The 14,358-nt window shown below is 47.0% G+C and overlaps 1 protein-coding gene across 3 annotated transcripts in view; it reads left to right on the forward strand.

The window, feature by feature from the left end:
- Positions 1 to 14,358, forward strand: part of LOC142255303 (von Willebrand factor A domain-containing protein 5A-like) — a 212,607-nt gene that overhangs the window by 36,469 nt on the left and 161,780 nt on the right. For all 3 annotated transcript variants that reach the window (XM_075326844.1, XM_075326853.1, XM_075326860.1), the window contains exon 2: positions 2,624 to 2,691. In XM_075326844.1, the coding sequence (XP_075182959.1) occupies positions 2,637 to 2,691 (55 nt within the window). In that variant the 5' untranslated portion in view covers positions 2,624 to 2,636. The remainder of the gene's footprint in view (positions 1 to 2,623; positions 2,692 to 14,358) is intronic.

The raw sequence follows: 14,358 nt of genomic DNA on the forward strand, positions 1-14,358 counted from the left end.
GTTAGCGACGTCGTTGCGTGTGACACCAACGAATGGCCGTTAACGATCAAAAATACTCACCTTATCGTCCATCGTTGACACGTCGTTCATTTTCAAAAAATCGTTGATTGTTGAGGCCACAGGTTGTTTGTCGTTCCCGAGGCAGCACACATCGCTATGTGTGACACCTCGGGAATGACGAACTACAGCTTACCTGCGGCCGCCGGCAATGAGGAAGGAAGGAGGTGGGCGGGATGTTATGGCTGCTCATCTCCGCCCCTCCGCTTCTATTGGGCGGCCGCTTAGTGACGCCGCTGTGACGCCGCATGAACCGCCCCCTTAGAAAGGAGGCAGGTCGCCGGCAACAGCGACGTCGCTAGGCAGGTAAGTCCGTGTGACGGCTCCTAACGATTTTGTGCGCCACGGGCAGCGATTTGCCCGTGACGCACAAATGACGGGGGCAGGTGCTTCCACCAGCGACATCGCTAGCGTGTAAAGCCCCCTTAAGGGTATGTGCACTTGACATCATTTCCAGGTGGATTCTTCCTGGAACCACCATGAAGTTTGGACACATGCACAGCAAGATCAAAGTAACTTGCTGTGCATATATTCTGTTTCTTTGAGATTTTTTTTTCTTTTGGTTCAGACTTCAAAAGTCGTGAAGTGTGTTTAAAGAAGTGACAGATCCATTCTCTTGGCATGTTCTGCTGGAAGCCGCTCACTATTAATACATACAATTTAAAAAAAACAAAACAAACACTAATACAAAAGATGTCAGACAAAAGTTCTAAAAAGACACTTTAGGAAAAACACAACAGGCGTTTTTCCAAAAGTATCTTTTGCAGGAAATATTCCGTGGGTATGCTGCTGTCTAAAATATATCGGGTGCACATAGCCCAAGTGCAAAATATGTCCCTTCTTGGCGAGGGTCCCATTGATGACATTTTTTAATTCAATGTCATAACATGTCATGCCAAATAATGTATAAAATGTAATCTTTAAAAATAATTGATTTTCTCCCTTGCAAAAAAATTGAACCATCGTCTGTACCAGGGTTGGAGGTTGGATCTATTTGTACTGCAATCAATGGTGAAAACAAATTAATTTTTTTTTATGAAACCTTCTGACATATGTAACACCCCGGGGTCGAGGGGGTTTTCACCCGACACATCGCCAGGCTGGGGGTGCAGATGCTCTGCTTCGTCAAGGGCTGGCCTGGCCCGGTTTCGTGGCCCTGAGACGTACCGGAGGGTAGGAAAGGCGGTATACGGGAGGCAGGACGGAGGATGGAGGGTGGTAGTGACGGTTAGGAAAGTTTTTTATGATTGTGATGGGATGGGCTGCCGCTGCAGGTGCTGCTCTTTGGGGCTGATGGTGAGGATCGCAGCCGAGATGGTGTCGCTCCCAGGCAGAGAGGGATTACCCCAGGAAGGATGATGGAGGACGGATGGGGGTGGTGGTAGTCCCCGCTGGCACCACAGCGCTGGGCGCCAGCGCCAGTAAAGGAGAGGCAGAGGCAGGGCCTGTGGTTCCAGGTCTTTTACTCACAAGTAGTTCAGGCGCTGCCCCAGAGTACCGATGTCTGCCACGATAGGATCCAGCTGATCCCGGATAGTCGGTGGTTACCGCTGGAGCCCGTGAAAGTTTTTAGTGAAGTGTCCTCTGTTGCTATCCGTAAACCGGGCGGAGCCTCCTGCTCCAAGCCACTGGCCCACAAAGAGAGAGAAACACTAACTCCAGTTGTCAGTGCTAAATGTTATCCCAAGCTGTTCCCGGGAAAGGTCTCCTCTAAGTGTGTTGGTTGTGCCTACTTCTACCCCATGTGGTTCCCGCCCCCAGTGATTGTTCTAGTGACTGGAAAAGTCCCATGCTTCGTGGTGGCTAACTGTCCTGTCTGCCCTAGTCCAGTCCCCTGTGAGAAAGCACCTTACTGTTGTATTTCTGTGGTTTTGTGAAGGCACCGGCAGTTAACCCCCTCCTGACCCGGGATAGATATTACCTCTGAAAAGTGATGTAATACCCAGTGGCGCCTGAAGCCCAGGGGCACCACACATACACTTTTGCATTTTTTGTTATTTTATTTTCATATTTTTGGTTGTGTTGCACATATGATAAACCTGAGTATGACACAAATCTTTCCTCTACAAATATCATGGAAGTAAAAGATACTGAACGGATAAGTCACAGATAGGCTATGTGCGCACAGTGCGTTTTTTCGCGGCGTGTTTGCGCGTTTTTCGGGTGCGTTTTTGGCTTCAAAACTGCATGACTTTGCTTCCCCAGCAAAGTCTATGAGTTTTCCTTTTTGCTGTCCGCACACAACTTTTTTTTTAAGCTGCGTTTTTGAGCTTGAAAAAAAAAAATGGACATGTAAATTCTTTCCTGCGTTTTTCTGCGTTTTCCGCCCATGCAATGCATGGGAAAAACGCACCAAAACGCAGAGATCAAAAACGCAGCCAAAAACGCACCAAATCGCGGTAAAAACACATGCGTTTTTTGACGCGTTTTTTCGACGCGGGTGCGTTTTTGTGCGTTTTTATCGGCCAAAAACGCACAAAAACGCAGCGTCAAAAAAACGCAGCGTGCGCACATAGCCATATACTGCACAGACTTCCTGACTACAGTTTGTCTTATCTCCCTACAGAACAAGAACAAAGATGCCTCCGCTTTCTCTATGTTGTGGTCTTATCGTGATTGGGTCCAAAGAACCCGGTGAGAAATGTTTGTTTTTCATTTCGAAACATTGTACCAATTCACATTGTGAACCATAAATCATCTTGTATTGATTCACTTACTCTTTTAAAAAAGCTGTAAACTACGACTCTTAATACAGTATATCACAAAAGTGAGTACACCCCTCACATTTTTGTAAATATTTTATTATATCTTTTAATGGGACAACACTTAAGATCTGACCCTGTGATACAATGTACAGTGTCAGTGTGCAGCTTGTATAACGGTGTAAATTTGGTGCACAATAAATAACTCAACACACAGCCAATGTCTAAATTGCTGGAAAAGTAAGTTTACTCCTAAATGAAAATGGACAAATTGTGCCCAAAGTAACAATATGTTTTGTGGCCACCATTATTTTCAAGAATTGCATCAACTTTCTTGGGCATGGAGTTAACTAGAGCTTCGCAGGAGCCACGGGATCCTCTTCCATTCTCCATGACAACATCACAGAGCTGGTGCATGGTCGTCATGGAGGTGTGTTTGGGGTCTTTATGTTGGAATACTGCCCTGCGGCCCAGTTTCTGAAGGGAAGAGATCATGCTCTGCTTCAGTATGTTACAGTACATGTTGGCATTCATGGTTCCCTTAATGAAATGTAGCCCCCCACAGTCGGCGGCACTTATGCAGCCCCAAACATGACACTCCCACCATCATGCTTGACTGTAGGCAGTACACACTTCCTTCTGGGACAACAGCCATGAAGACCATTTTGATGCTGTGCGTGGCGTATGGTCTGAGCACATGTAGCAGGGGGTTGATTTTCTCCCACTCGTACTAAGAAGTGTTTTTCCTATTGTACAGTGTTGTGATATAAATGTACTTAATGTTGAATGTATATTAGTGCAGCTGATGGCGCCATCTAGGGTCCAATAAGTTATAGTGTTTTATTGAATATCGAGTTTTAGAGTAATGTGTAATGTATGATATGATAGAGATGTGTCAGATGGTAAGCACAGCTTGGGTAGTCATGTAAAGCATATATAGGATTAACTTGTATTAATAATACAGAATGTGTACGGTTAAGTTATAGTGTAACGTAGGGACAAAGAGTGCAGGAGGGGGTATAAGTGGTAGGTAAGTTTGTTAGTACAGCAGTAGACAGGAGCTGGAGGCCTAGCGTGTGATACAGTTGGTAACCTAGGCGACTTAGAGACAGAGGGAGGCGCAGAGGGTTGGTTAGGCAGACAGGCCAGAAAGTGAGTGGAGTTCTGCAGAGTGGTTCCAGGAGAACGGACAGGGCCTTGTAGCTTGGGCCTGTCACCTTTCTTGTGGCTATGTGCGCACTAGAAATGTGAATTTTCTCAAGAAAATTTCTTGAGAAAGTTCTGGGAGTGGAAGATTTCCGCACCTGCGGAAAAATCCGCGGCAAAAACGCATGCGGATTTGCCGCGGATTTGCCGCGGATTTACCGCGGATTTACCGCGGATTTACCGCAGGTTTGTCCCTGCAATAAATAATAAAGATAATCGATAGACAGATAATGGATAGAGGGAAAGATGGATAGATGAATAGATAGATAGATAGAGGGATAGATAGATAGATGAATAGATGAATAGATAGATAGAGGGATAGATGGATAGATGAATAGATAGATAGATAGAGGGATAGATAGATAGATAGAGGGATAGATGGATAGATAGATAGATAGATAGATAGATAGATAGAGGGATAGATAGATAGATAGATAGATAGAGGGATAGATAGATAGATAGATAGATAGATAGATAGATAGATAGATAGATGAGAAAAACCTATATAATGTTCCACCTCCCTGCATTTTCTAAGCTGGCACCCTTTAGTGACTTTCATGTGGCACTAAAGGGTGCTTAGCCTTGTATTTAGCCATAAAATAAATAAATAATTAAAAAAAAACGACGTGAGGTCACCCCATATTTTGTAGCCAGCTAGGGTAAAGCAGACGGCTGCAGCCTGCAGACCACCGCTGGCAGCTTCACCTTGGCTGATAATCCAAAACAGTGGGCACCCCACGCTGTTATTTTAAATTATATAAATAATTTAAAACAAAAAACGTGCGGTCCCCCCCATATTGGATCACCAGCCAAGGTAAAGCGGACAGCTGGGGTCTGATATTCTCAGACTAGGGAGGTCCACTGTTATTGGACACTCCCCAGCCTAAAAATAGCAGGCCGCAGCCGCCCCAGAAGTGGCGCATCCATTAGACGTGCCAATCCTGGCGCTTTGCCCCAGCTCATCCCGCGCCCTGGTGCGTTGGCAAACGGGGTAATATATGGGGTTGATGCCAGATGTGTAATGTCACCTGGCATCAAGCCCTGGGGTTGGTGAGGTCAGGCGTCTATCAGATACCCGACATCACCAACCCAGTCAGTAGTAATTAAAAAATAGACAACAAAAAAAGTTTTATTTGAAAAAACACTCCCCACATTGTTCTTTTCAATAAATTGGTTAAAGAGGCTATCAATCCACGTCCGGCGTAATCCAATAGGGGGGGGGGGGTCCCACGGCGATCCATACCATAGTCGCTGTCCCAGTCAATGAAGAACAGAATGTTCCCCATTGGCTGGGAGATCAATGCAGTGACCTGAGCTAACATCAATAGGTCAGCTCAGGTCACTGCAGGGGATGACGAGCGCTGCCATCAGGAGCATAGATGAGATCATTACCTTCTGTGATCATCTCCTGTACTGCTGACGTCAGCGCTGTCACTGACTGCGTTGTCAGAAGTATCGCGAGAGCCCGTGACGTCACCGCTAGTGACAGTCTCGGGCCGCTCGTGAGACGGGCATAGACAGCGCTGACGTCAGGAGGCAGGAGATCGTCACAGCAGGTAATGATCTCACCTCCTGACAGCAGCGATCGTCATCCCCGCGGCTGCCAACACTGCAGGGTGTCAGTGTCTGCCTGTGTCAGTGTCTGCCTGCGGTGCAGCGTGACAGGCTGCTGACACTGCGGGCAGACACTGACACCCTGCAGTGCAGGCAGCCGCGAGGCCGGAGCAGGACACAGACTGCACAGACACCTGGAGGTCGCACGGAAGTGCTTCTGTGCGGCGTCCAGGGAGTGCGACGTCTGTGTTTACTCTGCTCCGCCTCCTCTTCCTGGCATAATGACATCGCTTCCTGCAAAACCGCAGGCAGCGATGAGCATTCCCGCAGGTAATTCGCGGCTATTCCGGTGGTATACCGCACATCATTGCTACCTGCGGAATACCCCCGGAATACCCCCGGTACCTGCGGAAATTAATGGACATGCACATTTTCTCAAGAAAGTTTCTCGAGAAAATTTTCTCAAGAAATTTTCTTGAGAAAAATCCGCACAGTGCGCACAGCTATTTTTTTTTCTCATTGAATTTCATGGGAAATGTCTGCACAAAGATTGCAGACATTTCTCAAGAAATTTCCGGGGCAAATCCGCAGGTAAATCCGCAGGTAAAAAGCTCTAGTGCGCACATAGCCTAAGGCTATGTGCGCACTAGAAATGTGAATTTTCTCAAGAAAATTTCTTGAGAAACTTCTGGGAGTGGAAGATTTCCGCACCTGCGGAAAAATCCGCGGCAAAAACGCATGCGGATTTGCCGCGGATTTGCCACGGATTTGCCGCAGGTTTGTCCCTGCAATAAATAATAAAGATAATCGATAGACAGATAATGGATAGAGGGAAAGATGGATAGATGAATAGATAGATAGATAGAGGGATAGATAGATAGATAGATAGATAGAGGGATAGATAGATAGATAGATGAATAGATGAATAGATAGATAGAGGGATAGATGGATAGATGGATAGATAGATAGAGGGATAGATGGATAGATAGATAGAGGGATAGATGGATAGATAGATAGATAGATAGATAGATAGATAGAGGGATAGATAGATAGATAGATAGATAGATAGATAGATAGATAGATAGATAGATAGATAGATAGATAGATGAGAAAAACCTATATAATGTTCCACCTCCCTGCATTTTCTAAGCTGGCACCCTTTAGTGACTTTCATGTGGCACTAAAGGGTGCTTAGCCTTGTATTTAGCCATAAAATAAATAAATAATTAAAAAAAAACGACGTGAGGTCCCCCCATATTTTGTAGCCAGCTTGGGTAAAGCAGACGGCTGCAGCCTGCAGACCACCGCTGGCAGCTTCACCTTGGCTGATAATCCAAAACAGTGGGCACCCCACGCTGTTATTTTAAATTATATAAATAATTTAAAACAAAAAACGTGCGGTCCCCCCCATATTGGATCACCAGCCAAGGTAAAGCGGACAGCTGGGGTCTGATATTCTCAGACTAGGGAGGTCCACTGTTATTGGACACTCCCCAGCCTAAAAATAGCAGGCCGCAGCCGCCCCAGAAGTGGCGCATCCATTAGACGTGCCAATCCTGGCGCTTTGCCCCCAGCTCATCCCGCGCCCTGGTGCGTTGGCAAACGGGGTAATATATGGGGTTGATGCCAGATGTGTAATGTCACCTGGCATCAAGCCCTGGGGTTGGTGAGGTCAGGCGTCTATCAGATACCCGACATCACCAACCCAGTCAGTAATAATTAAAAAATAGACAACAAAAAAAGTTTTATTTGAAAAAACACTCCCCACATAGCCTCTTTAACCAATTTATTGAAAAGAACAATCAATCCACGTCCGGCGTAATCCAATAGGGGGGGGGGTCCCACGGCGATCCATACCATAGTCGCTGTCCCAGTCAATGAAGAACAGAATGTTCCCCATTGGCTGGGAGAGCAATGCAGTGACCTGAGCTAACATCAATAGGTCAGCTCAGGTCACTGCAGGGGATGACGAGCGCTGCCATCAGGAGCATAGATGAGATCATTACCTTCTGTGATTATCTCCTGTACTGCTGACGTCAGCGCTGTCACTGACTGCGTTGTCAGAAGTATCGCGAGAGCCCGTGACGTCACCGCTAGTGACAGTCTCGGGCCGCTCGTGAGACGGGCATAGACAGCGCTGACGTCAGGAGGCAGGAGATCGTCACAGCAGGTAATGATCTCACCTCCTGACAGCAGCGACCGTCATCCCCGCGGCTCCCAGCACTGCAGGGTGTCAGTGTCTGCCTGTGACAAGCTGCTGACACTGCGGGCAGACACTGACACCCTGCAGTGCAGTGTCAGTGTCTGCCTGTGTCAGTGTCTGCCTGCGCTGCAGCGTGACAGGCTGCTGACACTGCGGGCAGACACTGACACCCTGCAGTGCAGGCAGCCGCGAGGCCGGAGCAGGACACAGACTGCACGGGCACCTGGAGGTCGCACGGAAGTGCTTCTGTGCGGCGTCCAGGGAGTGTGACGTCTGCTCCGCTTCCTCTTCCTGGCATAATGACATCGCTTCCTGCAAAACCGCAGGCAGTGATGTACATGACCGCAGGTAATTCGCGGCTATTCCGGGGGTATACCGCACATCATTGCTACCTGCGGAATACCCCCGGAATACCCCCGGTACCTGCGGAAATTAATGGACATGCACATTTTCTCAAGAAAGTTTCTCGAGAAAATTTTCTCAAGAAATTTTCTTGAGAAAAATCCGCACAGTGCGCACAGCTATTTTTTTTTCTCATTGAATTTCATGGGAAATGTCTGCACAAAGATTGCAGACATTTCTCAAGAAATTTCCGGGGCAAATCCGCGGGTAAATCCGCAGGTAAAAAGCTCTAGTGCGCACATAGCCTAAGGCTCTCCATGTGGATCGGGCTAGAGAGCGTCCCAGGATCGGTAGGACATCGGGGTAGAGCGTCGCTGGCGGATCCTTGTACTGGTAAGGAGCTAGAAAGTCGTCCGGGGCCGTGTTTGGGACATGGTTGCTGCAAAGATAAGAAACTGGCAAGAATTACAGAGTCGTCTTGGCTGCTGGAGGGCTAATACCCATGGGACGGCTAGAAACAAGAGTACCCCCAGGATACAGCAGGAGCAGAAAGTTAAAGGCCATGTCTTCTGTCCTGATAAACTTGTACCAAGAATAAAGCCATTCCTGTTGATTGTTTTATATGAAAGACTCAGTGTGTCATGCGTGGCCCTTCTACATATCTGACGGGGACCGGCAGCGGGGTAATGGAGGTGATTCTGAAGACTACAGTAAGTACTACACACCCCGGCTAGGGCAGGTCACAGACACATAACTTTAATGGAGCAGGATTGCAGGGGACGGAGTGTGGAGGAGGTCATCACCCTGTTCACACTGACAGATTGACTCCCCATCCTTTGCAGCAATGCTGGCAGGACTCATATGTCTATTTTGACTAGACAATCTCTAGATATGACGATGAGCACGTGCACTCAACATTTGCAGTCAGCCTTGCCCAGGTTTGTTCTGAGTGGATCCTGTTACCACAGTGCCTTGTGAAAGTATTCGGCCCCCTTGAATTTTTCAACCTTTTCCCACATTTCAGGATTCAAACATAAAGATAAAATTTTTAATGTTATGGTGAAGAATCAACAACAAGTGGGACACAATTGTGAAGTTGAACAAAATTTATTGCTTATTTTAAACTTTTTAAAAAAATAAATAACTGAAAATTGGGGCGTGCAATATTATTCATCCCCTTTACTTTCAGTGCAGCAAACTCACTCCAGAAGTTCATTGAGGATCTCTGAATGATCCAATGTTGTCCTAAATGACTGATGATAATAAATATAATCCCCTGTGTGTAATCAAGTCTCAGTATAAATGCACCTGCTCTGTGATAGTCTCAGTGTTCTGTTTAAAGCGCAGATAGCATCATGAAGACCAAGGAACACAACAGGCAAGTCAGTGATACTGTTGTGGAGAAGTTTGATGCCGGATTTGGTAACAAAAATATTTCCAAAACTTTAAACATCCCAAGGAGCACTGTGCAAGCTATCATATTGAAATGGAAGGAGTATCATACCACTGCAAATCTAGCAAGACCCGGCTGTCCATCAAAACTTTCATCTCAAACAAGGAGAAGACTGATCAGAGATGCAACCACGAGGCCCATGATCACTCTGGATGAACTGCAGAGATCTACAGCTGAGGTGGGAGAGTCTGTCCATAGGACAACAATCAAGTCGTACACTGCACAAATATGGCCTTTATGGAAGAGTGGCAAGAAGAAAGCCATTTCTCAAAGATATCCATAAAAAGTGTTGTTTAAAGTTTGCCTCAAGCCACCTGGGAGACACCAAACATGTGGAAGAAGGTGCTCTGGTCAGATGAAACCAAAATCAAACTATTTGGGCACAATGCCAAATGATATGTTTGGCTTAAAGGCAATACAGCTCATCACCCTGAACACACCATTCCCACTGTCAAACATGATGGAGGCAGCATCATGGTTTGGGCCTGCTTTTCTTCAGCAGGGACAGGGAAGATGGTTAAAATTGATGGGAAGATGGATGGAACCAAATGCTGGACCATTCTTGAAGAAAACCTGTTGGAGTCTGCAAAAGACCTGAGACTGGGAAGGAGATTTGTCTTCCAACAAGACAATGATCCCAAACAGACAGCAAAATCTACAATGGAATGGTTCACAAATAACCGTATCCAGGTGTTAGAATGGCCAAGTCACAGTCCAGTCCTGAATCCAATCGAGAACCTGTGGAAAGAGCCGAAAACTGCTGTTCACAAACGCTCTCCATCCAACCTCACTCAGCTCCAGCTGTTTGCAAAGGAAGAATGGGCAAGAATTTCACCCTCTCAATGTGTAAAACTGAGAGACACATACCCCAAGTGACTGCAGCTGTAATCACAGCAAAAGGTGGCGCTACAAAGTATTAACTTAAAGGGGACGAATAATATTGCACGCCCCAATTTTTAGTTATTTATTTTTTTAAAAAGTTTAAAATAAGCAATAAATTTCGTTCTCTTCACAATTGTGTCCCACTTGTTGTTGATTCTTCACCATTAATTTAACATTTTTATCTTTATGTTTGAAGCCTGAAATGTGGGAAAAGTTGAAAAATTCAAGGGGCCGAATACTTTCGCAAGGCACTGTACATCACTTAAAATCTTTATTATGGGTTTTTCTTTGTTCCCGTTAAAAATGTTGACTGTCCATGATTTTCTTAGAAGCTGTCTAAAAAAAAAAGATATCAAGTTGGCAAAACTGGATAAATCCTGCACCTAAGAGTTCACTCACATCTGTGTATAAATATGCATAGCGCAATGCGATAAAAAATAAATCGAATTGCGCTTCCACCAATGTTAATCAATGAGTCAGTGCTGATCTGCAAGCTGTAAAAGAAAAAAATGCAACATACTGCGCATAAAACATCTGAGACTTCCCAATGCAAGTCATTGGGTGCAAGGAAAAAGAACGGACGGCACACGGACCATCCATATCCCCTCCAAATTGTTTTTACAATAACCATTCAGTAACATAGAACACTGTAAATAGTTTTGTAAATGATTGTGGAATAAAAGTTGCTGAGAAAAAAAACACGTCATACGGATGTCACACAAATGCTAGGAGAGAAAAGAAATCGCACATTCGCAAAGCACTCCTATAACATATAGAATACCAAACAGATTCCATTCGCCCCGCTTATTTGGATAAAAATCCATTTGATTTCTTATATGCAGATGTGAGCAAACCCTATTCAAACCCCACCTGCCAAATAGGCTTAAGAAACTGTTTCATGAGCTACAGGATTATCTCTAAAATCACAAGGCGGTCTTATAATAATGTGCACAGTTCAGTTCTGCCCATATAACTGATTGTTAAATCTGCCCGATTTGCACATGTGACGCCCTGGGCAAGCCAGGGGTCACAGGTCATCACACCACCACACCCTACACCCCAGTTAGGAACATCACAGCTAACCAAAATCCTTGTTGCCTTCCTCCAGGGGCTGATGTTCACACCAGGGGGTGGGCCAGGCGGTTGGCTCCGCCCACCGAGGAGTTCACAGCCCTGGAGGCGGGAGAAACCAAGCAGTTCAGTTTAGGAAGTGGAAGGAGGTGAAGTGGTAGAGGAGCAAAGAAGAAAAGAGTAAAAGTGAGAGTAGAAAAGCCTGAAGTAGGTCCAGCTGTGTGCAGGACAGAGTCAGCAAGGTCAGCAACGGCGGTGATTGTCCGGAGGGGTGACCGTTTGGAAGTTCCTGGAAGGACCGCGGACGGGTGGTGGCCCGGCGGTCTGGAGCAGTGTACAAAGGACAGTCAGCACCAGGGCAGGGGCCTCTCGGACCCCGGCAAGGCTAGGGAGTCGCCATAATTTGCCAAATCCGTCAGTGAAGGGGACGTCTGTCTCCCAACAACCAAGTCCCGATTGAAGGCAACAGCCCAACCATTACAGTAGAGACACCGCCACCGCCAGGGCACCAGTTTCTAAGGGCCAGCGCCTGCGGGCAAAGAGTAGAGCTCCTCCGGTCCAGCTTGAAGCCGGGGAGCGGGTTACCGGTGGGAACCCATCGAGACCATCAACAACATTAGGTGCAGGAAAAGGGACATCACCGTCACCTACTGGGGAAAGCAAGTGCAGCCGTCCGTGGGAACCATCTTTCCAGCCGTGTGTTTTACCGAGAACTGTGTCAACGTCTCAGGCTGAGTGAGTACCACAGTGCCGCAAGGCACAGCGCTGCCCCCGCGTCCCTGCGCCCACCAAAGCCCTGCATCTACCCACCTCAACACTGGGCCCCGGGATCAGCAACCCCTACCCACGGAGGGGCAACACAACAACTTGCTGCTTCACACCATCACTCCCGGGATCCCCACACCGAGCAGCGGTGGTGCCAACAGATCACCACAACCGTGGGTGGCGTCACGGACAATAGACTATATCCCAAAACCCAATCCCCTTTCACTCACGGGCGAGGAGTGCCGCTCGAGAACCCCCGGGATCCGGCTCACCGCTCGAGCCACCACTGAGCAGCAGCAGCCGGACCCGAGCAGAGGGGTGAGCGCAGTGCTGACACCCTCCTCCCCGCCCGCGACACACATATCAGCTCCTATAAGGTGTCCATCCAGGGTTTATTTACCTCCAGTTGACATTGGATCGGTCCAGCGCTCATGTCCTGATCAATCATGCACAGTGCAGTCTCGCTCCGCTGTTTCTTTCCAATATTGCTCTGCTGTGTCTCCACTTCTGACATACTGTAGATTATAATCTACTTTTATAATATACTCTATGCTTCTGTGCACTCTCTGCTCCTCTACAGTACGTTACCTGGCCAATTTTATCTTCTGTCATTACATCACTAAGGGGTACTTTGCACGTTGTGACATCGCACCTGCGATATCGTCGGGGTCAAATCGAAAGTGATGCACATCCGGCGCCGGTAACGACGTAGCAACGTGTAAAGCCTAGGAGAGAAGATGAACGAGCGTGAAACAGTCAAAAATCGGTGATCTGTGTCACGTCGATCATTTTCATAATGTCGGTGCGTCCGCAGGTACGATGTTGTTTGTCGTTCCTGCAGCTCCAGACATCGCTGTGTGTGAAGCCGCAGGAGCGACAAACATCTCCTTACCTGCGTCCACCAGCAATGCGGAAGGGAGAAGGTGGGCGGGATGTTTACATCCCGCTCATCTCCGCCCCTCCACTGCTATTGGCCGGCCGCTTAGTGACGTGGCGGTGACGTCGCTGTGACGCCGAACGCACCTCCCCCTTGAAGGAGGGATTGTTCGGCAGTCACAGCGACATCACCGACCAGGTATGTGCGTGTGATGCTGCCGTAGCGATAATGTTCGCTACGGCAGCTCGCACTACATATCGCATGTGCAACGGGGGCGGGGGCTATCGCGCTCGGCATCGCTAGTATCGGCTAGCGATGTCGCAGCGTGGAAAGTACCCCTAAAGCTATCTGCATGGTTTCACATCATTGCTCTGTTAGCTGGCTTTCAACTCTCCTGCACTCTGCTCTGCCTACACAACGGAGCATGTAATATTTAGGCAGTGCAGACCTGATACCCAAGTAGCACTGGGCTGTGATCAATGCCTGCAGCAGACAGATCAGTGATGTCAAATTGCCACTATAGCTCTGTTGATGTCTAGGGCAGAGGATTACTGTCCAGCCATACTGTACACAGAAAATAGAGCCAATTCTTTCATTAGTATAGCTTGATGATGTGGCAGATTTCTTTGGTGGATGCATCTGAGCATGGAAGAACTGACACATTTGTCAGTCAGCCAGCTTCCAGTCAATAACTCAGAGAAGTGGAGCTTATTAGGAGCATACAGGAAAGAGTGGGTTAGCAGCACTGAGGAGAAGCAGGATGCTACTGAGAAATGTAGTTTAGCAGTGTAAGAATAGGACTGCCCATTCAGCTCTATGAAGCTGAATGCACAGAGGGGCAGAAGGAGTAGAGAAAGACACAAAAAGTACAAGAAATAAGCTGGTATTTTGGGTTTGGCCTGTATATTAACAAGAAGTATGCATTTACTGTGCTATATGAAAAAAAATAATGCAACTGTGGGAATATCACAAGTTCACATGAGCATGGGAATTTGCAGATGGTAATAGTCGAAAATGGGTGGGACTGCATCCGGATATTGCACATAGACCATTGCTCCATACAGAAAATCACTCATGTGCACTGACTGGACCAGACTAGACATGAATACATAACTCTGTTATGCACATGGACAGCACAATGACCAAAAACATGTTCATCTGTATTGGACCATACAAACAGAATGTCTTTGGTTCTGTGATTGCATCCCAATATCTTATATATAGTGCTGAATCCCTCTGTAAGACT

Source organism: Anomaloglossus baeobatrachus, chromosome 1, assembly GCF_048569485.1.
Source record: "Anomaloglossus baeobatrachus isolate aAnoBae1 chromosome 1, aAnoBae1.hap1, whole genome shotgun sequence".
NCBI classification, from domain to species: Eukaryota; Metazoa; Chordata; class Amphibia; order Anura; family Aromobatidae; genus Anomaloglossus; species Anomaloglossus baeobatrachus.